Below are 26519 nucleotides of genomic sequence, written 5' to 3'. Positions count from 1 at the left end.
GCCTCTTTGTCTGAGGACCACTGTTCTTGGATCTGGATGACCTGTTTTGTGTCAACCTTGTTAATGAAAAACTGTGACACTTAAGGAAAGTCACCCAAGTTATTAGGGCGTCTGTTTGCACTATAAATCTGGCCTGCTGTTTGTCTTTGTACATAAGTTTTATTGAAACACAGCTGTGATCAACTATTTACATACTGTCTATGGCCGCTTTCTACAAGGGAAAGGCAGAGTTGGAGTTATGACAGAAATGAAGTGGCCTGCAAGGCCTCTGAGACATTTACTAATTATAGGAAGTGCTCTATAGGAAGTCTGTCAATCCCTGGACGCAACTGAAAATATGCCTCTTGAAGTATAAATTAAGCAAGTCAATTTTTATACATGGAGGTTTGAAAAAAGCAAAGAATATTGTAAAAAGTAAACTTATTTTACAGAACATGTGCTACTATGTGTTGGTTATATGAGGTCACTGAATAACACTTTTAAATTTTCTAATTTGTTTTTGGCATTTCAAAGGAATTTAGATGCAGTATGGCTGACTGGGCCTTATATAAACTCATCAAAAGAAATTCTAATAGAGAACCTTACAGGAAGTTTGGACAGTTTTGGTATTCTTAAGGCTCTTTAGGGTTGTATGTGCCTTGGAAACACTGCCTTGAGTTCAACCAACACACCAGCATATGCTCACTGCTTGGCATCAGAAGAACTACATGTATGTTACTGCCAAATCATATACCCTACGGTTATAAAATTAATACTTTTGTTTTAACTAACACACTTGAAGTTCTGTTAGCCAGAGTCTGAAACTCTTTTTAATGTTTTCTAGTAGTTTAATGTTTTCAGTAGTCAGTACAACTACTGATAAAATCTTCTAAGTAATAAAGCAAATTTTGGGGGTAATTAACTTTATTGATGTGTTGCAAACCACCACCCAGACATATTATTGAGCACTTAAGTAATTCAGAATCCTTTCCAGAAATTGGAAGCAGTGACAAAAACCACTGTGACAGTACAAAACCACTGTAAATTTTTAGGTATTTTCCCTTCGGTATTTTGGTAAACATGATTTCTTCTGGCATGTATTTAATTTTAAGTAAACATGATTTACAGTTATAGTCTTTACTTTTTTATTATTATAGCCATTATAAAAGCCATCAACGTTTCCAGAGAAAGCACTTTGAAACTGTTACAGTATTCTCTCATAAAATAGGAGGTAAGCCTGTGAGTTCAGTACTTTAGCTGTAGGCACAGCTTGAACGTGCGTGTCGCTGATGTGAAACCACTGCCCTTTGGTTGACTCCATTTCAAAATCTGTCAAAAAGGAAATGTAAAATTAAATGGAAATGTAAAAATTCAAGTTCAACCTTTTTTGGTTTCCCCATAAATATCTGAATACTAGAATTCTGTAAAATCTTTTACCTTGTGGAATATCACCATGGAGAACAAGGTTAGAGAGATGAGTGTTTGCAGTTCTTGTCTTGGCGTAGGCGGTATAATGCCCTGACCTCATGGTGCCACTGTGTTCAACGACTCCATATAAGGAATACAGTACCCGTGTATGTTCTTCAGCAACATTCTTTAAAGGTGAACAGAATTCAAAAGTTATTTCTAGGCAAGGTAACTGTAAACTTATGTAAAAGGTCTCTAACCTTTGAGAATGCAGAAATCATGAGGACTGGAATTTTCTCCCTTTTCTCAGCCCTACTGAGTGGCATCACACTTAAGTTTTTATTAGAAAGCTGCCACTCTTTGTCCTGCTGGAAGAACCATAAACCAGAGGCCACCTGCTATAATCAGTTTCCTGACTAAATGGGGGTTTAAAAATATATTGAAGTAACAACCTAATGTTGAAGATGACTGATCACAGATCTTAAAATTACAAAGGTACAAAGATCAAAGACTTGGTGTACTCAGCAGCTCTTAATCAACTTCAAACTTATGTAAGTTGCTGTTGGAGTATTTGGTAATAAGCTGATTCCCTCTAAAAGATTTCCCCAAAAAGGCAAGTTTCACCTACCTTACACTTAAGGGTACAAAAAGGAGCCAAATCTAAGATTTCTGGAAATTTTATGTGTTTGTTAACTTTGCGTAGGTTAAAACCAGCCTGAAAAAGAAGGACAGTAGATTTAAGTTCTTTTCGCGGAAAAACTGTACATGGTAAGAAAACTGTCGACCCACCACAATGCCCAGAAGAACAATAACATCCAGCCCCAGTTCAGTTGTCTCAGAAGACTCTAGTCCCCTCACTGCTAACTTCCAGTTGATTGGTTTTTGCCAAGTGCACCCCCTACAAACAGTCCAGACCCACACACAGTCCAGATTGAGAAAGCTGTTCCTTTAAGAACAGTGTCAATGGTTCTGCTTTAACCATCCAGAAAATCCCAATTAAATGAGATTCTGAGTGCTCAAAACTCAGCAATAGTAGAATTCTGTGAAGCACACTCTCTCAGCCTCACTCTAACCAAGTCTGGCAAACTGTTAATAAAGATGCACCCAGATAGTCAAGCTCACACCAAGCACAGGAGAGAAAATGCTCTGAAAATACTTTGCAAATCTAGAACTGAATTTACAACTGGTACTGCTCGTGGTTAAAAGTCTTTCAGAAAAGGTGGAGTCACCAAAAAGATGGAAATCCAAGGTACTAATGCCATATTACTAAGGGTCAGTGAAAATAAGATACCACACACACATTGCTAAATTTCCCAAGTATGAGATATAACTAGTAAAGTGGTCTTTTCTCGTTAAAACCTGAAATTAAGGTTAGAGTAAGATGCTAATATAATAAAGAACACAAACAGTACGAACCTAACAGAAGCGGAAGATACTAGGAAGAGGTGGCAAAAACACAAAAGAACGATACAAAAAAGATCTTCACAACCCAGATAACCACGATGGTGTGATCACTCACCTAGAGCCAGACATCCTGCAATGCAAAGTCAAGTGGGTCTTAGAAAGCATCACTAGGAACAAAGCTAGTGGAGGTGATGGAATTCTAGTTGAACTATTTCAAATCCTAGAAGATGCTGCTGTGAAAGTGCTGCACTCAATATGCCAGCAGTGGCATATTTGGAAAAGTCAGCAGTGGCCACAGGACTGGAAAAGGTCAGTTTCCATTCCAATTCCAAAGAAAGGCAATGCCAAAGAATTCTCAAACTATCGCACAACTGCACTCATCTCACACTAGCAAAGTAATGCTCAAAATTATCCAAACAAGGCTTCAACAGTACATGAACCAAGAACTTCCAGATGTTCAAGCAGGATTTAGAAAAAACCCGAGGAGAGGAACCTGAGATCAAATTGCCAACATCCACTGTATCATTGAAAATGCAAGGGAGTTCCAGAAAAACATCTACTTCTGCTTTATTGACTATGCCAAAGCCTTTGTGTGGATGACAACAAACTGTGGGAAATTCTTCAAGAGATGGGAATGCCAGACCACCTTACCTCTCTCCTGAAAAATCTGTATGCAGGTCAAGAAGGAACTGGACACATGGGAACAATGGACTGGTTCAAAATTGGGAAAGGAATACATCAAGACTATACTGTCATCCTGCTTATTTGACTTATATATGCAGAGTATGTCATGCGAAATGCTAGGCTGGATGAAGCACAAGCTGGAATCAAGATTGCTGGGGAAAATATCCATAACCTCAGATACGCAGATGACACCATCCTTATGGCAGAAAGTGAAGAAGAACTAAAGAGCCTCTTGATGAAAGTGAAAGAGAGTGAAAAAGTTGGCTTAAAGTTCAACATTCAGAAAATGAAGATCATGGCATCCGGTCCTATCACTTCATGGCAAATAGATGGGGAAACAGTGGCTGACTTTATTTTTCTGGGCTCCAAAATCATTGCAGATGGTGACTGCAGTGATGAAATTAAAAGATGCTTGCTCCTTGGAAGAAAAGCTATGACCAACCTAGACAGCATATTAAAAAGCAGACACATTACTTTGCTAACAAAGGTCTAGCCAAGGCTATGGTTTTTCCAGTGGTCATGTATGGATGTGAGAGTTGGACCATAAAGAAAGCTGAACGCCAAAGAATTGATGCTTTTGAACTGGGGTGTTGGAGAAGACTCTTGAGATCCAAGGAGATCCAACCAGTCCATCCTAAAGGAGATCAGTCTTGAATATTCATTGGAGGGACTGATGCTGAAGCTGGAACTCCAACACTTTGTCCACCTGATGCAGAGAGCTGACTCAGTTGCAAAGACCCTGATGCTGGGAAAGACTGAAGGCGGGAGGAGAAGGGGATGACAGAGGATGAGATGGTTGGATGGCATCACTGACTCGATGGACATGAGTTTGAGTAAACTCCAGGAGTTGGTGATGGGCAGAGAGGCCTGGCATGCTGCAGTCCACAGGGTCGCAAAGAGTTGGACACAAGTGAGCAACTGAACTGATACCTAAAAAGAGCAACATGTAAAACTGAGGAGGGATTCTCTTCCAACTTGACATTGCCTTCATCAAACCCTTTTGTGTTACCCCTATGTATACTGTTTTGGCTTCACAGGTGGCTCAGTGGTAAACAATCCATCTGCTAATATAGGAGACTCAGTTTCAATCCCTAGGATGGGAAGATCCCCTGGAGGAGGAAATGGCAACCCACTCCAGTATTCTTGCCAGAATAAGCCCATGGACAGAGGACCCTGACGGGCTACAGTCTATAGGGTCACAAAAAGTCAGACAAGACTGAGCAACTGAGCATGCACACATAAGCACTGTTTTACTTTCCTACATCTTTGAAGTCAGAACTAAGAAATAACAAAAAACCACACACACACTTAACATGTAGACACAATAACAAATAAAGCAGGTGTTACATATCTGAAACAAATTTTTGGTAAGAAAACAAGGGCTACCTGCTGAAATCTCTTGAAATGAAGAGTGAGAACTGGAGGAGCAAGAGAAATTAGCATCTGCTTCTTAGCATTGGTATAAACATGCTTCCTTTCACCTACAGAAAGACCCAAATGTTAGCAGTGTGAGCATCGTTTTAGACGTCTTCAGCATTCACACCTGCTATAAAATCATTTCAACACACGTAAGTCAAAGATTAGTGAGCTTTCTGGAAAGAACCAAATAATATTTTAGGTTTTTGAACCAAGAGGCAAAGATCAAGGATACTTTATATGTATTAATACACAAAAGAAAATTTCCACAAATTTTTACTGATAGAATTCAACCTATTATAAAATAATTGAGTACAACTGCAGTCTACTGAAAAGAACAGAATTATTTTTGGAGAGGTAATAATTGGGGTTCAAAGTTAATGTTTTCTACCATAAAATCATTTTCAAATGTTCATCTATAAGAAATATTTTTAGCTCAGAGATCACAAAAAAAAACAAGAGGCGGGCCAAGTTTAAAATACGAAGCACAGTCCACTGACACCAGCACTAAAGCAAACAGAAATGCTATAAAATCAATTGTGAATAAATAAAACAATAAAAATAACAGAGGAAAAGACTTGTCAAGTGCTCAACAATTCAAGTGAGAATCCTTGGGGATCTGTGGTCCCTCCCTATCCTACTTATCCAATCTATAAAAATAAAAATACAAAGGCAGGGGCTCAGGGTAGGAGAGGCATTATGAACATCTCCGTCTGTATCTGAAGACGACTGTGAGCAAGCACTGTGCCCCCAGGACCCTGCACTGGGGTGTCACCACACCGCAGAGTTCCGGTGTGTGTTTCTGGGTGCGGGGGGGACGGGGGCATCACGAGTCAGGGCAAACTGAGGACACGAGGAAACAGCCCCTATCCGTAAGAAGCCTGCGGTGACAACACCTGAATGGGACGACTTCCTCACAGGCAGCGCTAGCAGACAGCGAACTGCTGGGACACCAAGGAAGTCTGCTTACCCACGCTTCTATTAAAATGTTTACACAGAAAAGGACTTGGTGACTCCATCCAAATCCTGACACAAAACAGTAACAGTCTACTAGATGCAGTGCAAACTGTTCCCCTGAACATTACTTTCTGTGAAAGCATCTAAATACCTTTCATATTTGCCTTTGGTCCACTCAACTGTCTCCGCGTGCACACTTCACAAAGCAGTTTATTAGCATCTCGAAGTTTCTCGTTTCGAGTGAACTGATACAAACAATGTTGGACTGAACACTCATCGGTGTTGAAAGCCTCCCTATTTGCAAGTGTACAGAAAGCAGTCTCTGGATCTTCGTTTACAACCTCATATACCTTCGTCTCGGGAGTAGGGTCATCATTCAGAATCTCTATATTTATTTCATCAGGTTGCAGAGCAGCATTCAAATTAAGGTTCTCAAAACCACTGGAAATGTCCACTTCTCCATTGCTCCTATCCTTCAGGTAGGCACCGTTTAAATTCCTAGGACATTCAGTGGCAGACGATGCCAAAACCTCCAGATCATTATCCACACTGACATTTTTCATATCTGCTTCCTCTGTGGATTTCTGATTGTCAGTTATACTTTCTATCATTTTTTCATGGCCATCCAAATCTTTCTGATTAACACAATATTCTTTAGGTGCAACTTCCTCTTGAGAGAGATGGTCGGATTTAATATCTGCTTCTCCCTGAAGTGACATTTCAACTTCACATTCATTATCTTCAGGATGGTCAATGGCATAGACATCATTTAAATGAAGAACTTTCCCTTGAATTTTCTGTTGTCTTCGTTGGTTCTGTGTAAAAAATACAAAACATTAAAAGAGAGAGAGAGGGAGAGAAAAAGCATACATGTACCACATTAGGTTTACTTATTTATCAATCAAATAGTAAGGAAGAGTTCATTCCCGGAAAAGTTCCTTTACTGTCAGAGATTAAACAATTATAAAGAAAAGTTCTTTGAAAGGAGGGGTAAATCATTACCAATATTCAAAAAACTCTCACACAGGGGCAAATAAAAATGGGCACGATTTAGACAGAGCAGTCTAGATCTAGACAGAGCAGCGAGGCTGCCTGAATCCAAGCAGCCATGTGAAGCCGGGGGGCGAGTGACGACACATACATCCGGAAGGGATGTATCCATGTGAGTTATAATTACATGATCAAGGCTTCACTTAAGAGATAAAAAAACAAACCGAAAACTCAAAGACAGGCAGAGGGATGGAAGATAAAATTCCAGGAAACAAACGGCCCCAAATTAGAGAAGAAGCAAGGAAACCAAATGTACAGAGGACGTTTAAATCACTACCCACTTAAACCACCTTTGCTATTTGCTGCCTATGTCCCAGCGTGGGGGTGTGGCGTTGGCTCAGGGAGGCTTTCACTCAGATTCCTATTACTGGAATGGCTGAAGACCCAAAGGGTTAGCATTTGAGCTGTCACTGAAAGGACAGTCCCATGAGGCTAATTTGTAATACCAGAAAGCTGAAGGGCCACATACAGGGTCCTGGACACAAACATTTTCTGAGACGCTTCAGTTAAAATTAGTTACACATGAAAGAAAAGTGAAGAAAGGAGATGAGTGAATACTTCAAAGGAATGGAAATATAAATGGCTCTTAAACATAAAAACATGCTTGACTTCATTTTCATATGTTGCTGGTGGGAACATAAGTTGGTACAGCTTTTGTGGAGGGCAATTATTTTAGCAAAACTACAAATACAATCCCTCTTCTCAAAATATACCCTACAGATGACATGTATAGGGTTATTCACAGCAGCACTGGCCATTACAGCAAAGGAGTATAGGTGCTTGTACATCTAAATCAATCAAGAAATGGTTAGATGAACTATAGTACATCTTCTAAACTATATTTTGTAGAAGGCTGAGTGCTGAAGAATTGATGCTTTTGAACTGTGGTGTTGGAGAAGACTCTTGAGTGTCCCTTGGACTGCAAGGAGATCAAACCAGTCAATCCTAAAGGAAATCAACCCTGAATATTCGTTGGAAGGACTGATGCTGACGCTAAAGCGCCAATACTTTGGCCACCTGATGCGAACAGCCAGTTCACTGGAAAAGAACCTGATGCAGGGAAAAATTGCAGGCGGGAGGATAAGGGGATGACAGAGGATGAGATGGCTGGATGGCATCACTGATTCAATGGACATGAGTTTGAGTAAACTCCAGGAGATAGTGAAGGACTGGGAAGCCTGGTGTGCTGCAGTCCACGGGGTCGCAAAGATTTGGACACAACTGAGCGACTGAACAACATTTACTACTAAAACAAAATTCTAAATGACTTTTTAAAAAGAAATTTATTGGAGTATAGTAGCTTTATGATGTTGGTTAGTTTTAATTGTAGAGCAAAGTAAATCAGCTGTACATATGTCCTCTCTTTCCTGGATTTCCTTCCTATTTAGGTCACCACAGAACATCAAGTAGAGTTTCTTTATATTATTGTTAAAAAAAAAAAAAAGAATCTTCGTGTCCTACAACATGAAGAAATGTAGAGATCTGCAAGCATCTAATTAAATACAAGAAAATAAGGACCAGAACAGTGTGCATAATTTTTAAAAGCAGGGAAACACAAGACCACTTATTTGTACTTGATTATATTTTCCCAAAAAATCTCCAGCACATATAAGAAACTAATGAGAGTAGTATTATATCATACAAGGAGGGAGACTTTTATTGTACACCTTTATATACTTTTAAATGTTAGTGTATTAGAAACTGAAAAAATTCTTGAAAATAAAATTTTTTTAAGTCGTGACAAGTAATGCGGTTTTTTTTTAAGCACAACATTTTCTTCACATATTCTCAAAGAAATTTTGCTGCAGAGAATATTACATGAGCTAATTCTGTAACTGCCAAATCGAGTAAAAGTGAAAGTCACGTCGTGTCCGACTGTTTGTGATCCCATGGACTGCAGCCCGCCAGGCTCCTCTGTCCATGGAATTCTCCAGGCCAGAATACTGGAGTGGGTTGCCCTGCCCTCCTCCAGGGCATCTTCCCAACCCAGGTCTCCCGAATCGCAGGCAGATTCTTTACTGTCTGAGCCACCAGGGAAGCCCGTCAAATTAAAGTGCTGTACATAAAATAACAGACATGCCCTCCAGTGTCATCCAGACTTCAAACTCAACAGTCTAAAAGCTAAAATTAGACAAGTAGGTATTCCTCCTAATTACCCACCTTGGCTTGCTTCCTGGCTTGTTTCTTTGCTCTTTTCTGTAAGTGCTTACTTGTTCCTGAAGGAATATCGTTTCTCTCCTTTAAGTAACTGTCATTATCTTTTTCTTCCTCACTATCTTTATCTTCATCTTCCATTGTCTTTTTCAGATTTTTATCATTTATACTTTTCTTACCACTCTTAAAATATGGAGAGAATATGAACCAAAAATAAAACTTTACTACTGCTTGTAAAGAAATTTCATGTTACCTAAATAGTTTTCTATTCCTAATTTACACCAGATTTATTTTTCAAACTGTTTGGAAACATATCCAGGACAAAATTAATTCATCTGAGACACCAGAAAACAATCTTCACATACTGAGAAAACAAGCAAACAAAACGGTAAAAAAAAGGCAATTTAACATCTGAGCATAATAGAAAGGAACATAGTGAGTTGTAACAGATACATGCTGTACCAAGCTGTAATTACGTCTATTTCTAAATGCACTTTTTACTGATAAGTGATTTACATGTCCCACTACAGGTATTCTTTTTTATTCTTTTCTTCTCATGCAAGTGACAGTTTTAAAGGGAAGAAAAAATAAAGTATGTTTGGCAAGACTTTAATCACTTAGTAACACTGATTTAAAGGGACCCCCCAATTCATATTAAGTTGAATAATGATTTATCCAATACTACAATACATGTTATTTTTTCCTACTCTTACTTGATAAGAACTAAATTTACATGGCTTACTCTCTGTTAACATTTATGGACTTAAACTTTAAGGGATTTGTCGTTAGTCTTAAATAATAAAAATAAAAAAATAATAATGACTTACATGAATGAAGTAAATACTTCCCTATATGTAAACTAACCAAGTTAGTCATCCATAAACAATTAAAGACACAGTCTTTAAAATAAATACATATACACACACATAAAAATATACATATATATGAATACATATATTTATTCATTCTCTTTTCAAATCTTTAAAACTCTTCTATCTCACACATATTAAGAAAACTTTCTTCATGCAAGGCCTGGTAAAGTACAAACTTGGAAACGGTAACAAGTCCTCCCTCACAAAATTTAGCACAGGAAAGAAAAAAATCTACTTAAATAAAATAAACTCAATAATCTTACCTGATCATCTAAAACCGGTAGAGACAGATCAAGGAAAGATTCATGAACCAAGGAGACCTTAACCAACCAAAAAAGAAGATGAAAAAAGGAGGAAAAGATTCACTTTAAACATCATATAGTAAAATCTTGGGGAGGAGGCCTAAATTTTAAAATAAAGGCTTAAGAAAATGAAAAACTACACAGTGTTGAGGACTTTGGGTTAGGTATAAGAAATTAAAATATTACACTAACTTCTTCCTAAGGAATGTTCATAGTTCTAGCAAAAAACTATGCATACTTAGTTCAAAAAAGTATCTTATAAAACTAACCAGATGTTTCTGTTTCCAAAAGGAGTAACTCATAAACTGTCCTCTATTAATATGCATATATCCAGTCTGCACTGCATCTACTTACAGTTCTGCATTCATCACACATGATTGTACTAGTCAGCTCACCACCAAATATTCGGTCCACAAAACTTGGTACTGATTTTTTCTTTTCATACTCTACAAGGGGAAAAAAGGCTATCAATTACCTGTACACAATTAATGAAGTAAGTTGAAACTACTTACTTACCTATCTAACCCTGACATTTTATTTGTAATTTCCTATTGAGTTGTTTTTCTCTACTCATAATTACCATAATTTTTATACTACAGTCAACAGCATGCACTCCAGCATTCTAGGCAGGATACAATTTAACACAATCATATCTCGAGCAAAAAAAAAAAATTCTTATCTAGGGTCTAGTCAGTGCAAAATGAATTATGCAAGTCAGTGAGACTTTCTGTGCATCAATATTTTAACTATCAATAGTAAAATAAGCAGACTGGGCTACGCAGGATGATAATTTAGCTCACTTCTAGCTCTAGCACTGTAACACCAGCAGCAAATTTGACAGTAACTTGCTTTGTGAACTCCATTCAAAATCAAAACAAAAACAGAAAGCTCTTAGGAAAAGTATTTCAGACAAAATCCTCCTTTTCTCTATGTCCCCAGAAACAACCTTGGTAAGCTTAGCATAAGGTGATGTAATTTTACTACCTAGTCATCCAATTTTCTAACTGCATGAAATGTGTAAGCCTTGTTTAAACGACAGGTGCCATTTATAAAGAAACACATTTTATGACAGACAGCTGAGCAGGCTAGCGTCTCTCCTTTAACAGCCAGGCCAGCACCAAGGGAACTGAGGAGGCAGTTGCTCTGTGTAGATTCCAAGCTGTGCTTCACAATTCAGTAGTTGCTAGTTACTGGGGCCAGTTACACTGGTTAAAATCAAATGAAAATAAAAATTCAGCTCCTTTTGCACCAGTCACATTTCAAGGGCTCAACTGCCACATACATCTACTGAATCAGACAGCAGAAACATTGAAGTGATCCATCATCACAGACTTTCTACTCAACAAACCTTTCCTAAATCATTAAATGCTACACAATGATAAGAATAAAGTCAGCTCCGTGATTAATAAACCAGCTGACAACTCGAAAAGCAAGTGTAAATCACTAATATTTGAAGTCTAAGCTTTGAGGCAATTCTCTGGCGGTCCAGTGGTTAGGACTTGGACTCTGGGCTTTCACAGCTGAGGCCTGGGTTCAGTCTCTGGTCAGAGAACTAAGACCCCATGAGCCACGTGGTGGGGCCAAAAAAATAAAGTCTAAGCTTTTGAAAAATAAAATTGGGATGTCATCTTAGCTCTCTGTTTATAAATTTTACCATAATACTACATAAAAAGAATACATCAAAGTTAAATTTTTCTAAAGTATTTTCCTTTGGAGTACTGAATAATTTTTTCAAGTCAACAGAGATAAAGAGAAATTATACACTATTAACTGTGGATTTGAAATACATGTGCCAGCAATCCTGTTTTAATGCATAGAGGACTTCAACTATACTGTTTTAGTTCAAAAAGTCAGACATTACCTTTAACTTTATTTTTCAGTTCTTCATCCACTTTTTCAGTAGAATTACCAAATGCTTTAAGAATTCCTTTACTCACTCTCTAAAAGGAATAATATAGATATATGTACTATTAAATTTAGTTATTTTCCTTAGAAAGTATGTAATCAAGTAAAGAAAATGATTAAGAATTAGCACCCCAAACTTACCAAATAAAAATTAATATTTTTAAAATCACATTTTCAAAATTAATTCCAGGAGCTAAAAAGAAATATGTTTTAAAAAACAATAACTAACCCCTGAGCAAAGGCACTGTATTATCATTTCAAGACTTTAACCTACTCTAACCAAAGTTGTTCAGAACATGCCCACAGCCTTTGAGAAGACCACTGAAATACCATGTCCTAGAAGCAGAGTGCGTGTGTGCTCGGTTGCTAAGCCGTGTCCGACTCTTTGTGAGCCCATAGATTATAGACTGCCAGACTCCTCTGTCCATGGGATCCCATGACAGAATACTTGTGCAAAATTCCCATGCAAAATCTTGCCATTTCCTCCTCCAGGGGATTTCCAGGCCCAGGGATCAAACCTGCATCTCTGGCCTCTCCTGCACTGGCAGACGGATTCCTGAGCCACCTGAAGTCCCTGAGGCAGAGAACTACAGGGACAGAGTCCAGGGCTCAAAGCCCAGCTCCACCAGTACTGGGTGACCCTGCACCCGGCAGTGACCTTCTGGATGCCCTAGCTTCATCATCGATGGAGTGAGAAAAACGACAGCCACATGCACCGCACAGAAGGGTCGTGAGGACTGAGTAAGGGGATTCACAGAATACCGAGAACAGGGCAAAAAATAAGGGCAAAGTAAGTACCGTCGTTACCACTCTGTTATTACTATTACCAAAAACATCCACACACACCCTCCCCAAACTCACTTTACGTCCTGGCAAAATTAAAGTATGTAAAGTAATTACAAAATTACATGCTTTACATTAACAAAAATTCTATAATGCAACAAATGGTCCTTGACTCTTACAAAATAAAAATACTCCCCAGATTAAAAACAGTGTTAAATCACACTCAGAGTAAGAGTAAGGCTGCACTGCAACTGGGAATCGTCTGGGGAGGAATATTCTTCATACCTGCATCTCTCCTGACATAGGCTACAACATCAACCCTTAAGAGACCAATAATGATACAAACAGCGAGCAAAATAAAGCATCATGAAAAGAATAATTTCTAATGCCCTTCATTAATTTAATAATTTAAATACACTAGCCAAGAAAAAGAGAAGAAGAAAAATAAATGAAAAGAAAATACACTTGTTGAAAAGGTCAATGAAGAAAACAAAAGTCAATATTATGGCCTCAACAACTAGTTTTCATTGCTCTAATAACCCTTAAGACATCAAATGACAGACAAGTTAATGAAGAGGAGATTACAAAAGACACTGGGCAAAACATGCTAACCTGATGTTCTTCCGCTCTCATTCCATCCAATAGATAGCGAAGCAGCTCCTGACTGTCCTGTTGCTGATAGCCTTTAAATCGCACTGCTCTACAGGGAAAAAAGAAAAACTATGGTGAGTCCACTAAAATGAAACTATTTTTTATAAAATCTTAGGATCACATCCCAAATTTTAGTGGGTTCCAGTTTCTCAAAATTTTTGTTTAGTCAAACAACACTCTTGGCAGATTTAATTTTCACACAAAGTACATGTTTTTTAAACCATGCTTTAATATTATCTATTGAATTAACTCTAATCCTATTAATTTTTTCATATTATTTCCCAGCTTCTTACTGTTGTACTGAAAGCACAATCAAAACAGATACTCACTTTTTACAGACCTGAGAAAAGAGTTCTCTAGGTGTCACGATTCCCTTTTTGGTCTCTTGCATCTCGTTAAGAAACTGGCTCATGGCTAACGTAAGAGGGCCTGGAGGCTCAAGATTTATTTCTAAGGGTTCCTGAATATGGGAATAAAAATTACTTTCTTCAGTCAAATTTTAGAATTATTTTATCAAAATGTAACTCATCAACCTATATTCCTATGTTCCTGATAGAACTATTCCAATTAAAAGTTCAAAATGTACATCAAAAGATGGAGAAAGTTTTTAGTCCTAAACTATTTTGATAAAGAATTCAGTTCTACTGTTTTATCTTATCAGGAACTTACTACCTAGGAACTGAAAGAGCTACATCAAGATGTAAATAATAAAAATGGAAAGGGTAAAACTCATTTCGCTACACAGCATTTCAGTCACTTTAAAAGATGTTAGAAATGATAATGCATGCTCAGATCATAAGCAGCATTCCCCAGGAGGAAGCCAAACACTCAGCACGGCAGAAGGGCTTTCAGGAGCAAATACATGTAAAGGCCCCTCAGAAATATCCATTAGCCTGAAAATTTACCTTGGTAGCTTAAAACAAACAAAAGAGGTGAAAACGAGCACCAGTTCTTAAAAATAATTTAAAATGCTGCTACTCAGCGAGGAAAAGAAAAAAAGAAAATTTTAAAGTACATACTGTTAGTGCCAAATCAGGTGGTTCAATTTTTACAATTGTTCCAGACATTTTTACTTCTTTTAGTAGTTCTCTAAGCACTGGTGTTTGTGACAAATTCTGGAATGCAGGATGGAAAAGAAAGGAAAAATTATTTATAGGCAAACCAATTCAGTCAAATACCTTAAGTGTCTAGTCTTCCAAAACAGAAAAACACCATCAACACTGCAACTTTTCTTGTGTCTGTTACACACGAAGTAACATCGTGCTCCGCCCCCCACCGCTCTAACTGGTTCATAAATACTTCAGTTCTGAGTTCACTCATCCCTCAGGTCTTTCTCCCAACCACCTGCTATGAAGTAGCTACCCTACCCCTACACCACATGCAACTAGGAATTTACTTCTGTACTTGGCTCCCTTGTGTTTCTAACATCCAAGGACAGTTCTGTGAGGGCACAGGCCATGGCTGCTTTGAACCCTTTCACACGCCAGGGCTTAGCACAGTGTTTTACTGTCATGCAAAGGAAACATGCCCTTGAATTTTCTTTGAAAACACAGGAAGAAACTATGTGTGAGGGAAAAGCTCAAAATCATCAGTAGCAAATATGCAAAAACATCCTAGCGTTATGAGGAAAATACTAAGATCTTTTTAAAGGGGGGAAATATTAACAATGGCACCTGCATAACTGCATTGAAGAAACACGTATTTCCCAAATTACTGAGTCCTTTCACGGTTATCTGGGAAGTTGAATTCATGGAAGGATTTTCTCTCGCCATGTTTTCCTTTTTTTCTCTCTCCTGCTCATTTTTACTCTCCTTTTCTAGCTTTTTATTTTCAAGTTCAATATTACCATTATCTTTTGCTGCTTAAAAAAAAAGAAAAAGAAATGATTTAGCAAAACTTGTAAGACACACATACCGAATGCAAAGATATACTTGGGATTAGAATTTGTGAATTTTACCTAATAACATGATTTACCACCTGTTTGATTTTACATGTTTTATTACAAATAAATTACCATCAAGAGAGAAAAACCAATAAACCAAAAATATTCAGAACTGACATAGGCAAACCAAACAGTATTCAGTATAAATCCCCTTTTTACTGAACAAATGTTTTTTACAAATGAGCAATCTTATCCTGTGAAATCAGAGTATAAAGCAATCAAGCAAGGAACATGGACATGAAGTAAATTTTTAAATGAAGTCTGCGAGTGAAAACTAACCCTGGAGACTTCTGTGGTGGTTCAGTGGGTGGTTAAGCGTCCGCACTCCCAATGAGGGGTCTGGGTTTAATCCCTGGTCAGGAAACTATACCCACATGCTAGAACTAAAAGTTCCAGCATAGTGCAACCCAGATCAAAGATGCCGTATGTCACAACTAAGACCTGGTGTAGTCAATTTAATTAATTAAAAAAAAAAAAACAGAAAAAACTAACCCTGAAATTAGGAACAATCTGGATCCACAAAAGATATCTCTGTGACTGTAAAAATCTAAAGAAGCTTTTAAAGCAGTTGATGAAAATCAACCCTATTAACCTAATAATGAATGAAAAAAACCTGAGAACCAACTGGCCTTTTGAAGGAATTATAGGCACCTTACTTTCACATCATCCAAACAATGTAGCAGTTCAGTTCAGTTCACTTGCTAAGCTGGGCCCCACTCTTTGCGACCCCATGGACTGCCACATGCCAGGCCTCCCTGTCCATCACCAACTTTCACATCATCCAAACAATATAGAAAGATAAATCCATTATAAGGCAGGTCTGCCTTAAGCCCTGTGCCAGGGTATGGGAGTGTGGAGTTACTGCTCATCACTAACCCAGACTCTTCATCATATATGACTATATTGTTTCTCAGATTCCCTTCTAACTCCTTACAATTATCTACGTTCTTACTGTTTTACATTCTTAACGAAAGACAGTTTCATAGTTTGAAATCATTCACTAACAATGTTATTCAGCTATGTGCAATGATACAGTATGTTAAACTAAATATCCACTGATAATATATGTCAACATGACAGTATATATTAAGAAACAAATGATTTTACCTGATTTTGGAGTTGTATTACCAGCCTGTTTTCTAACATAATCAACCACCTGACCCAATCGGTTTGAATTACAGTACTGGACTTCATCATCACATAGGTAACACCTGTGTCCCAAAAGACCCCAGAGAAGAAGAGTGACAAACTGACCACCAAAAGGAGACTGATCTTCATTCAGGGGACCCAAGTGTGTAAGCCTCAAACTATGCCAGCAAAGAAACTGAAAATAGAAATGCTGCGTCTTCTTGAAGAAGACTATACATATTAACTCTGCTTTACTATTAAAGTTAGCCCGAATTACAGCTACATATAAATACTGTGAAAATACTCCAAACGTGTTACTGAAATGATTGTTTATAACGTGAAAGTTTTTTTTAATCATATATTAAATTACAGACCTAGCATTATCAAAATTAACAAATTTTACAACTGACAAATGATGTTCAGTGAATGGGCTTCCCAGGTGGCGCTAGTGGTAAAGAACCTGTCTGCCAATGCAGGAGACATGAGAGACATTTGATCCCTGGATCAGGATGATCTCCTGGAGGAGGGCAAGGCAACCCAGTCCAGTATTCTTGCTTGGAGAATCCCATGGACAGAAGAGCCTGGTGGGCTACAGTCCACGGGGTCACAGAGAGTCGGACATGACTGAAGTGACAGCACACCGGCACGTTCAGTGAACAGTGCTATGTAAATGGTTTTTAACGATGTAAAATTTTAACGATGTTAAAAGACAAAAAAATACCAGCCTAACATTTTCATGCAAATTCATTGCCAAAATTTATTATCTCAGTTTATCTGGAATTTGTGAGTGTCCCAACTCTACCATATGCTTTGTAGTATCATGAGAGAAAAACAAAGGGTAAAAATTCCTGTCTTCTACATGCTGTAATTGTTTGTCCAATACTAAGCAGACGCTTCTCGGAACCACATACTCTAGCCTTCTGAAAGTGACGCGTGCGTGTGAGCTCAGTAGCTCAGCCCTGTCGCTCTCTGGGCCCCCGTGGACCGTAGCCTGACAGGCTCCTCTGTCCATGGGATTTTCCAGGCCAGCATGCTGGAATGGGTTGCCAACTCCTCCTCCAGGGGATTTTCCCAACCCAAGGATCGAACCCAAGTCTCCTGCATCTCCTGGGTTGCAGGTGGATTCTTTACCACTGAGCCAAGGCGGAATCCTGAAAGTGATGGTATGTAAACAAATACTAAAAAAATTTAAACTTTCTTGCTCTTTGAAACAGTTCAAACACTTCCATTCCCCAACATTTCAAATAATTTCCAGCAAATGCGCACAGGAGTAGAAACTCACCACACACTCCAGTTGTCCAGACTAAGAACCAGGCAGTGAGGTTCAGATCGTGGTGTCAGGTAGTGTTTCAAAGCATGCTGCTCCTGAGAATTTCTGCCACAGCCCTAGAGGATCATAATCATAAAACTCAAAGCCACAAAAATTCACCAGGAGAGAATTCACAATCTACAATGAATAAGGAAGTGGATCAAGAAATCTTGCCATTCTTACAATTTTAAAGTTAAAACTTTAGACTCTAGCAGAGTCCAGATTCTGTGAGAACTTACATACGAAGAGGTACCTGAGGACACTCATGGAAGAAGGTACTTAGAAAACCACACACTAGAAGTACTCTTCTGCACCAGTCTGTCCTTTCCAGTCCTAACCAAACCATGCCAATGCAGTCACTCACTAGTCCTAGTTTAGACTCCCTAACATCTTCCTAAATATTTTCCTAACTTCAACCTTTCTTCACATACCTATTTGTTCGTTTAATATTCCTAAAATAAAGCTCTGTTCATATACTCAATTCAAAAGTGATGAATAGCTCTCAGCAAACCTACTCAACAAACCTGATACCTTTGGACCCCGATCCACCTTTCCAGGATTAGCGCCCACATTCTCCTATTTGAGTAGCATCTACCAGCTAAAACCACCTCGCTTCCACAATACTGTTTTGTTCACATTATTCCATCTGTCTTGAAATTCTTTACCGTTACTGCCACAGATCAAATCCCACTTGGTCTTCAGCATCTTGCTCAGAGGCCACTTCCTCTTAGAAGCCTATGCCCAGCTTCCCAGACGAGAAAACACTGCTCCTCCCGTAGACAAACTCCCACAAACACGGTGCACATCCCTGAGGACACGCCTTATTTTCTGCCTTACAGGAAAGCTGTTAGTGCTGCTATCCCTTCTTCCCTTTCACACCTTCTGCAGGAGTGTAAACACTGAAGGCGTGAGAAACAGAACCAATCTATTATCAAAGACTCTAAAAGCAAGGGAGGTCAGTAAGCATTAACTGAACAAGGAAGTGGGAGACTCCCACCTACATCTGCATAGGGGTATTCACAAAAGAACACGACCAGATTGTTCACCTCCAGCTGATTAGCCACAGCTAAGCAGCACATCTTCACTGTGTATCTGTCTGAACCAGGCCTTCAACCCTCTCCAAGGACCCTACAGTAAGTGGTCCTGTCTCTACTGCAGCTACAAAAGACATTACTTTGGGGGTGAAATATCGATCAGTGGCTTCTAACCCTCTAACTATGATATCAAACCTACTGATTGAATTTATCCCATTTAACATTCAGTTCTAAAATAAATGAACTACAATTTGGTATTGATTTTGAAAATTCTAACACCAATTGAGGCTATCTGAAACAAACATGAGAAATCTTAATAACTGAGAATCCTGTGCTAACGGTGTAAAACCTAACTACTGGGATGAAAGTTAACAGTTAATACTGATTCTGTCTTACCCCAAGGAACTAAAAAACTAGCAAAATAAATAAAATTTACAATAGGAGATGCATTATGGAAAATTTGTAGTAGTAAAATATATTCATGCTCATCATATCTAACAGGTTAAATGACAACTTTACAAATACATATAAATTAAAATGCTAACAAAAAATTTTGTAACTGTCTGACTACAGTGAGATATTACCTGTCAGAATGATTAAAATAAAAACTGTGACAATACTAAATGCTGGCAAGGATGGAGAGAGTGGATCACTCAAACACTACTGGGAGGAATATAAAATGGAACAGCAATTCTGGAAAAGCTTGGGAGTATCTTAAAAGCTAAACAATTCATTATTACCCAGCAATTGCACTCTTGGACATTTCGCCCAGAGAAATGAAATCTTAAACTAAATTCACACAAAAATGTGTACACAAATGTTCATAGCAGCTTTACTCATGATCACCAAAAAATGAGATCAGCCCAGATGTTCTTCAACAGGTGAACAGACTGTAGTACACCCCTACCATGGAATACCACTTAGCAATAAAAAAGAAGAAACCACTGAGACACAGGACTTGGGAAAACTTTCAGAAGTGTAAGTAAAAACGTCAGTCCCAAAACATTGTGTATCACATGATTCCACTTACACAACATGCTTGAAATGACAAAATTTTAGAAATAGGGAACAGACTAGAGGTTGTGAGGGGCTGGGAGGAAGGATGGCAGTCCAGAGGTGGGTATGATTTTTAAAAGGCAACATAAGAGCTCCGTGTGATGTTGGAACTTTTCAATACCTTGACTGTGGTGGCAGATATAAATCTACACAGGTGCCAAACCGAATAGCACTTAATACATACACAACACACATATACCCTCACACAAACTAAGAGAAGTAACGCTGGGAGACCTGATTAAGACTGTTGGGTTGTATCAATGCTAATATCCTGATTGTGCTAACACTGTAGTTTTAGAAGATGTTACCACCGCTCAGTAGTTGCCTAACAGATAAACTCACCACCACCAAGGCTGAATAAGAGACCCTCCTGACCTTTAGTACCACAATGATACCTGTGAGCCGTTCTGCCACCCAGATACGATCAGACCCCCGGAATTCATTCCCCAGAGGTCAGAAATGTGGCCTGGGGGCAAGTCACAGCTCAGTCTGTCCATCCCAAGAATTATCCTCCGTGGAAGGAAGCTGCCTTCCTTACCATCAGTTCCATTTCCCAGAAGCAACCAACATCCGATGACTGGTCGAGGCACAAGGACAGAGGCCTGGCCCCATGCCTCAGTTCAGGACCTCTCTGAAGACCAGACTCCACTCTGGGTTCAGCTGAGGCCCTGGAGCAGGCCTCTGCCCAGGCTTGCTTCTCTCCCTGGTCTCCTAGCACAGGATCCGAGAACACGCCCCAGGAAACCCCTACACACAAATCTGTCTCAGAACCTGTTCCCCAGCAAACACGAACTACGCCAACACACATTCTGCTCACCCACACCGAGCTTCTAGGTAATATCTTCTAAAATAAGTTCAAAGAGTTTAACACAATCCCAAATCGATCAGAATCTAAGCATACCTGATGGCCACATTTAAGACACAGCCAAACTGAAGGATTTTCTTCTGTTTCTTCTTCAGGTTTATCTTTTACTTTATTGTCCATCTTACAATCTTGGCAAATATTCCATTCCACATTCACCAAAGCTTTTTTCAAATTACCTTGTTCCAATCCTTTTCTAATGTGTCTGCACAGAGGTTCTATTAAACCAAATAATAAATATGAGATAGAATATGCTTTGTTCAGTTAATCTCAAAATGTACACATGATCTGAACTTCAAAAATTAATTTACTCTATAAACTAATCGTTAGATAACCTAAAAACTTAAATTTTTGTCTGATATTTGATCATGAGATGATTATGTAAGAAGGATCTTAAGCTTTCGAGTCCTAGGTATAACCACCACCACCCTAAATTCACTTCAATTTATTAATTGTATCTATTATCCTCTTTATTTTAAAAGACTACAGAGAAGGTCCCTCATTCAGTCAACAATTAAACTACTGCATGTCTGGCACTGTAATAGACAACACAACCGAAAAAGTGACCAACTCAGAGCTCTTTCTTTGAGCAGCTCACATTCTTGCAGGAGAAGCAAATTAGTGAATGCACAAGAATCTCTAGACATGCTTTATACATATGCGTGGGTTGCTTAGTTGCTCATCATGTCCAACTCTTTGCGACCCCATGAGCTGTAGTCTGCCAGGCTCCACTGTCCATGGGATTCTCCAGGCAAGAATACTGGAGTAGGTTGCCATTTCCTTCTCCAGGGGATCTTCTTGACCCAGGGACTGAACACCCATCTCCTATGTCTCCTGCATTGGCAGGCGAATTCTTTACCACTGCACCACCTAGGGAGCAGTGCTTCAGACACACTATCGCAGCACAACAAGAGAAGGTAAAGTCAACGGAGTTTCACAGAAGAGGTGGTGTCTGAACAACCTTGGGAGATATGTATAATCAGAAAAACTTCTCATACCGATCAAGCACTTACTATGAGCATGAAACTGTGCTGTTTACACACACGATCTCATTTAATCTATACAACCACCACAAAAAGCAGGCTGTACTACCCCCAATGATAGATGACAAACCTCAAAGTTAGTGCCCAAGGCCACATAACTACTAGTGGCTACACCAGAATTTGGATTTAAGTTTTCTTAATTTCAAGCTCAAGTTTAAACTATGACCTCATGGAGTAAACAATCTGAAAAGGCCTTGTGCTTAGTTGCTCAGTTGGATCTGACTCTTTGCAACCCCATCGATGGTAGCCCATTAAGTTCCTCTGTCCATGGGATTCTCCAGGCAAGAATACTGGAGGGTGTTACCATTTCCTCTTCCAGGGGATCTTCCTGACCCAGAAAAGGCCACATCTCATCAACAAAGGGATGAAGGTATAAAAAGTAAAAGTGCACGCTGTCTTCTCAGAATGGCAGTCACACGTGAAATAATGAGCAGCAGGACCTGAGACTGAAAATCCCACTGGGGCCAGATCAGTAACAGGCTATGCAAGCCACTCTAAAGGGCTTCAGTTCTTTCAGGGCTCCTGGAGGTTTAGAAACTCATCAAGTGGTACAATTAGCTTTATGTCCAATGAATATGTACCAAGAGAATACAAATGCAAATGAGATCATGTGAAAAACTATGAAAGCCCAGTAAGTTGTCAAAAACAACACAAACTGAAAAAAGAAAATATTCTTTTTCAACTAGCAAATCAAAGATTTTTACAAATGATACCAAGCTGTGTCAATAAAGGTTCAGAGAAATGTGTACTCTGTTATGCTGCTAGGGGGCCTCTACATTAGTTATATATCTCTGAATGGCAATAGATCCAAAAGAATCTTGAAAATATTTATACCACTTAATTCAGTGACTCTAATTCTAGGATCTGTACCAAGAAGATAACTAGATGTGCACAGTTTGTTTACTACCACTCTATTCATAACACTGCAAAGTTGAAGATTACCTACATTTATAAAAATGGAGGATTACCTAAATAAATCATGAAATACACACCCATGGTCTTTATATCAATGGAATAAATATCATGCCATTAAAAATGTTGTGCAGACTATTAAATTACAAACATTTAGTTACAAACATTAAATTACAATTTACAAACATTAAATTACAAACATTTGTATAGACAAAAATGTCTATACAAACATTAAGTTAAAATGCAAATTACAGAATAATGTAATCAAAACACTTTGATCGCATTTTTACATATTAAAATAGATGTCCATTTAGGGATACAAACATTACTTTAAAGATTTAATTGGTGAAATATACCTAAAGATTCAGAAGAATCATCAATTGGAACAGTTTTTCCCTTTGTCCGTTTCTTTCCCATGTTGGCACTTTAGGGATTACTTACTGACACAAAATAACAATCTAGAAAACAAGATAAAGTTAGCTTGACCAAAAAAAAAGTTTTACAGTTCTCTAGGATACAGTAACGTAACTAAACCACATCATTTTGTGTATCTATCATACTTTATAAGTTACAAAGACCATTCGCATGTATCATTCAGCTTTCAATAAGAACCCCCCGAAGTAGAGTATTACCTCTGTTTTTCATAGCTTAGGAAACTTATTCTTAGTAATGTTAACAGGTGTTCAGTAAATGTAAAGGTCTGAAGAGAATTTGTATCTTCTTACACAGATCTGGAAGTTTTAACACTTTACACTATTAGGAACTCAACTTCTCACTACATAAATGTGGAATGGTGGTAGCACTCTGAAACATTTAATTTCCCTCTCTTCAAAGCTATCTTTCTTAGTTCTGGCAGGCAATGCAATTAGATTTATAATTTCTCAAAGAAAATTAAAATAATTCTGAAAACAATCTCCTAGAGGGAGTTAGAAAATTTGCAAAATAGTTTCAAAGCTAAATATATAGTGTGATACACTGTTCTGCATCGCTCCACACCAGAACTTCCTATGGATGCTAACTGAAAACTGACTGCATCTGTATTCTCGACCATTTACATTATTATATTCTTGACAAAATCAGTTTGAAATAATATGACAAATCTGAAGTGAAGTCGCTCAGTCGTGTCCAACTCTTTGCGACTCCATGGACTGTAGCCTGCCAGGCTCCTTCATCCATGGAATTTTTCTAGGCAAGAATGACAAATCTAGCTCATATCAAATCACCTCTTCAGTCAACAATTAAAAATTAGAAAACATGAAAAATACTGAAAATACATACAGGTCTACCTAATAATGATGTTTAAAAGTTATAGTTTACATACATTAGAATAACTTAGTGTCAAAATCACTTAAATGACTATAATAATTATTCTACCTGGGATGCTTATGAAAATTCTGATTGCATCAGTGGAAAGTAGGACGTGAGACATATATTTTTAAAACACTTCCCAATTAATTCTGAAAGGTAGCTGTCATCTTGCTCTGACTTAGAGTCTTAAAAATATTCCTCCTTTAGTTCTTAATGTGTGAGGGTAATTCAAGGTAATCCCACAAGGTTTGTAAGAAAAATGAGTGCCAAATCATTAACTGTTACCCTTTTCAAAGATAAAACGTTAACAAAGTTTCATGTTTACAAAACCAATGTATTTATTAACAGAACACAACTATATGGTTATATACAAAATGAGGGTATATTCTGATTTGGGGAAGGGGGAACAGCACCCAAGTTCTTGCCTCCCTCCAATCCAACTCCCTCTAATCTGTGCTGCATTCTAGTACAGACATTATCTTCCAATGATGCCATTTTCATCAAATCACTCTCCTGATTCAAAGTACTTAACAGTTTTTCAACCCACTCTCCTGTGCTGTGCACTCATGGTCCCTTATAAATTGTCCTCAACACCCTGGTAACCCTGACTCTCATTACTTCTCAGAAAAGAACCACTAATGTTTAGTCATACAGTGCTTCGGATTTTCAAAGCCTTTTCATAAATATTATCTCATTTGATTTTCACAAAAGCCTTTAAATGGAGAATTGTGCTAAAGAATTAAACTCAAAATGATGAAAGATCACAGGGTGGCAGAAATGGAACTTAAATCACGGATCTTTTGGTTCCAAGGCAGAATCCCACGGATTCTTCTGTACCCTCCACTCCAAAACTCCTTGCCTTCACCTCTAAGCCTTTACTCTCTAGCCGGGAGTTCTCTCCATCTATCCAAATCTTCCCAATTCCTCCAAGATTTTCATTTCAATGGAGCCTTAGGCAACCAGTTGACTCTAAATAAACCACTCAACTCTGCTTTCCCAGCGTTCAGTGTGCTATTCATCTTGTACCCTAATCAGATACCTAAGTGAGATGCTTCTTAAATCTTTCACCTGGACATGTCAATTCTCTATCTGGAATCTAAAGTTCTAACAGCAAGAAAGGGTTTTAGGCCTTACTTCTGAATCACCTACAGCATTTAGAACAGTGTTAACATAGAGCAGATCCAAAAATACTTCTTGTATTGATACAGAAAAAAAGAATAGTACCTGTGGCGTTAAGGATGATTATAAGGTGCAAAGGTATACAAGAATGAAGCACACAAATTCCGGTGAGAAAGAAAAAGGTAAAGAATGAAGAAATCTGCAGCAGTGCTGAAGTGCTGAAGACAGCACTAGCAAATCTGGTTTTGGACTTGCTAGTAGCCCAGACGCCAAAGGAAAACTTGAAAGACGAACTGTAATTGCTGCAGGCAGAGGACAGTAGGAGGACTGCTTCAATGATGTGGAAAAAAAAGAGCTCCCAGTAAATTTCTGACAACTATAAAGGGCATCTAATGAGTTGTGGAAACAGAGTACTGTGAGTATCATCATCTATAAATCTACTCATTTTTCAGGCGAGTCTTCAGATGAGCGTTACCTTCTGGGCCAAATTACTCTTTGCAGGGCTCCACGCAAAAGGTAAATCATAGCTGGTCTTGCCGGCTGTCATATTAACCCAGTTTCCTTCCCTCTCCGCCCTCCTAGTATTTCCCACGCCTGGCTGCGATCCATTAAACATGCAAGCGTTTGGAAAACTTCTATCAGCGGGGCTAAAACAGGGCTTTCAAGTTTCGCGAAAATGTGCCCTACCCTGGGAGCACAGAATCGTCTAGACGACAGCTCCTGCCTGTCCTAATAACCAACACGCGGACGCGGCGGCAAACTCAGCGCCAACTCGTAAGAAGAGTCCCCGGCCGCGCGGAGCCCGCCACACCTCCCCTTCCCTTCCAACTGCTCCGTACCCACGGGGGGAACCTCGGGGTCCACTGGGTCGAGGAGAGCGCCAGCACCGACAACTCATTGGCCAGTTCCTGGAACTGACAGGACGTGAGGCCAATGAGAACGCGGTAGTGGGCCGAGGCTAGGTAACGTGCTTAAAGGCAGAGGGGCCTTCGAGGAGAGAACGAGGTCGGGGGAGGAAAATTCGGGCTCCCGGGTGCGCAGGAAGTCATGCGAGTGGTGACTGCGAAGGCAGTGGGAGCGGAACTCACCCACGGCGACAGCGCCCATAGCTGCATCCCCTAACAGGCCCTCGGCCTGAGCAGCCTGCTCCGTCTTCCTGCCGGTGACGAATTGAGAGCGACGGAGCAGAAGCCAGCGTGACCCCTGGAAAGTAACAACTTCCGTTACGCGGCATTATGGGAG

At 38.9% G+C, this 26519-nt stretch overlaps 1 protein-coding gene across 2 annotated transcripts; it reads right to left on the bottom strand.

The window, feature by feature from the left end:
• Positions 1–1107: 1107 nt before the first annotated feature.
• USP16 (ubiquitin specific peptidase 16) lies at positions 1108–26507 on the bottom strand. Of its 2 annotated transcripts, none has more exons than XM_065913671.1 (18): positions 26366–26507; positions 23207–23308; positions 20935–21113; positions 17917–18020; positions 16614–16717; positions 15238–15425; positions 14584–14679; positions 13894–14024; positions 13526–13613; positions 12087–12165; positions 10580–10671; positions 10187–10243; positions 9058–9234; positions 5999–6662; positions 4861–4955; positions 2015–2101; positions 1417–1573; positions 1108–1308 (listed from the first exon to the last, which is right to left on the bottom strand). In XM_065913671.1, the coding sequence occupies exons 2-18, from the start codon at positions 23265–23267 to the stop codon at positions 1184–1186; spliced, it is 2484 nt and encodes an 827-aa protein (XP_065769743.1). In that variant the 5' UTR covers positions 23268–23308; positions 26366–26507; the 3' UTR covers positions 1108–1183. The 2 variants fall into 2 exon arrangements, with proteins under 2 accessions (XP_065769743.1, XP_065769744.1); XM_065913672.1 differs by having other exon boundaries at positions 15238–15422.
• Positions 26508–26519: the final 12 nt, after the last annotated feature.

The sequence above is a fragment of the Muntiacus reevesi genome, chromosome 21 (genome assembly GCF_963930625.1).
Source record: "Muntiacus reevesi chromosome 21, mMunRee1.1, whole genome shotgun sequence".
NCBI classification, from domain to species: Eukaryota; Metazoa; Chordata; class Mammalia; order Artiodactyla; family Cervidae; genus Muntiacus; species Muntiacus reevesi.
Note: the sequence above shows the minus strand (reverse complement) of the source record. Positions and strands in the feature narration are given on the sequence as shown.

Coding starts and splice junctions, on each gene's coding strand:
- USP16 (XM_065913671.1), bottom strand. CDS start 23,267: ATGGGAAAGAAACGGACAAAGGGAAAAACTGTTCCAATTGATGATTCT. Junction 18,021..20,934: donor GTCTTAAATGTGGCCATCAG/GTATGCTTAGAT, acceptor ATGATCCTCTAG/GGCTGTGGCAGAAATTCTCA. Junction 1,574..2,014: donor TTTGTACCCTTAAGTGTAAG/GTAGGTGAAACT, acceptor TCACCTTTAAAG/AATGTTGCTGAAGAACATAC.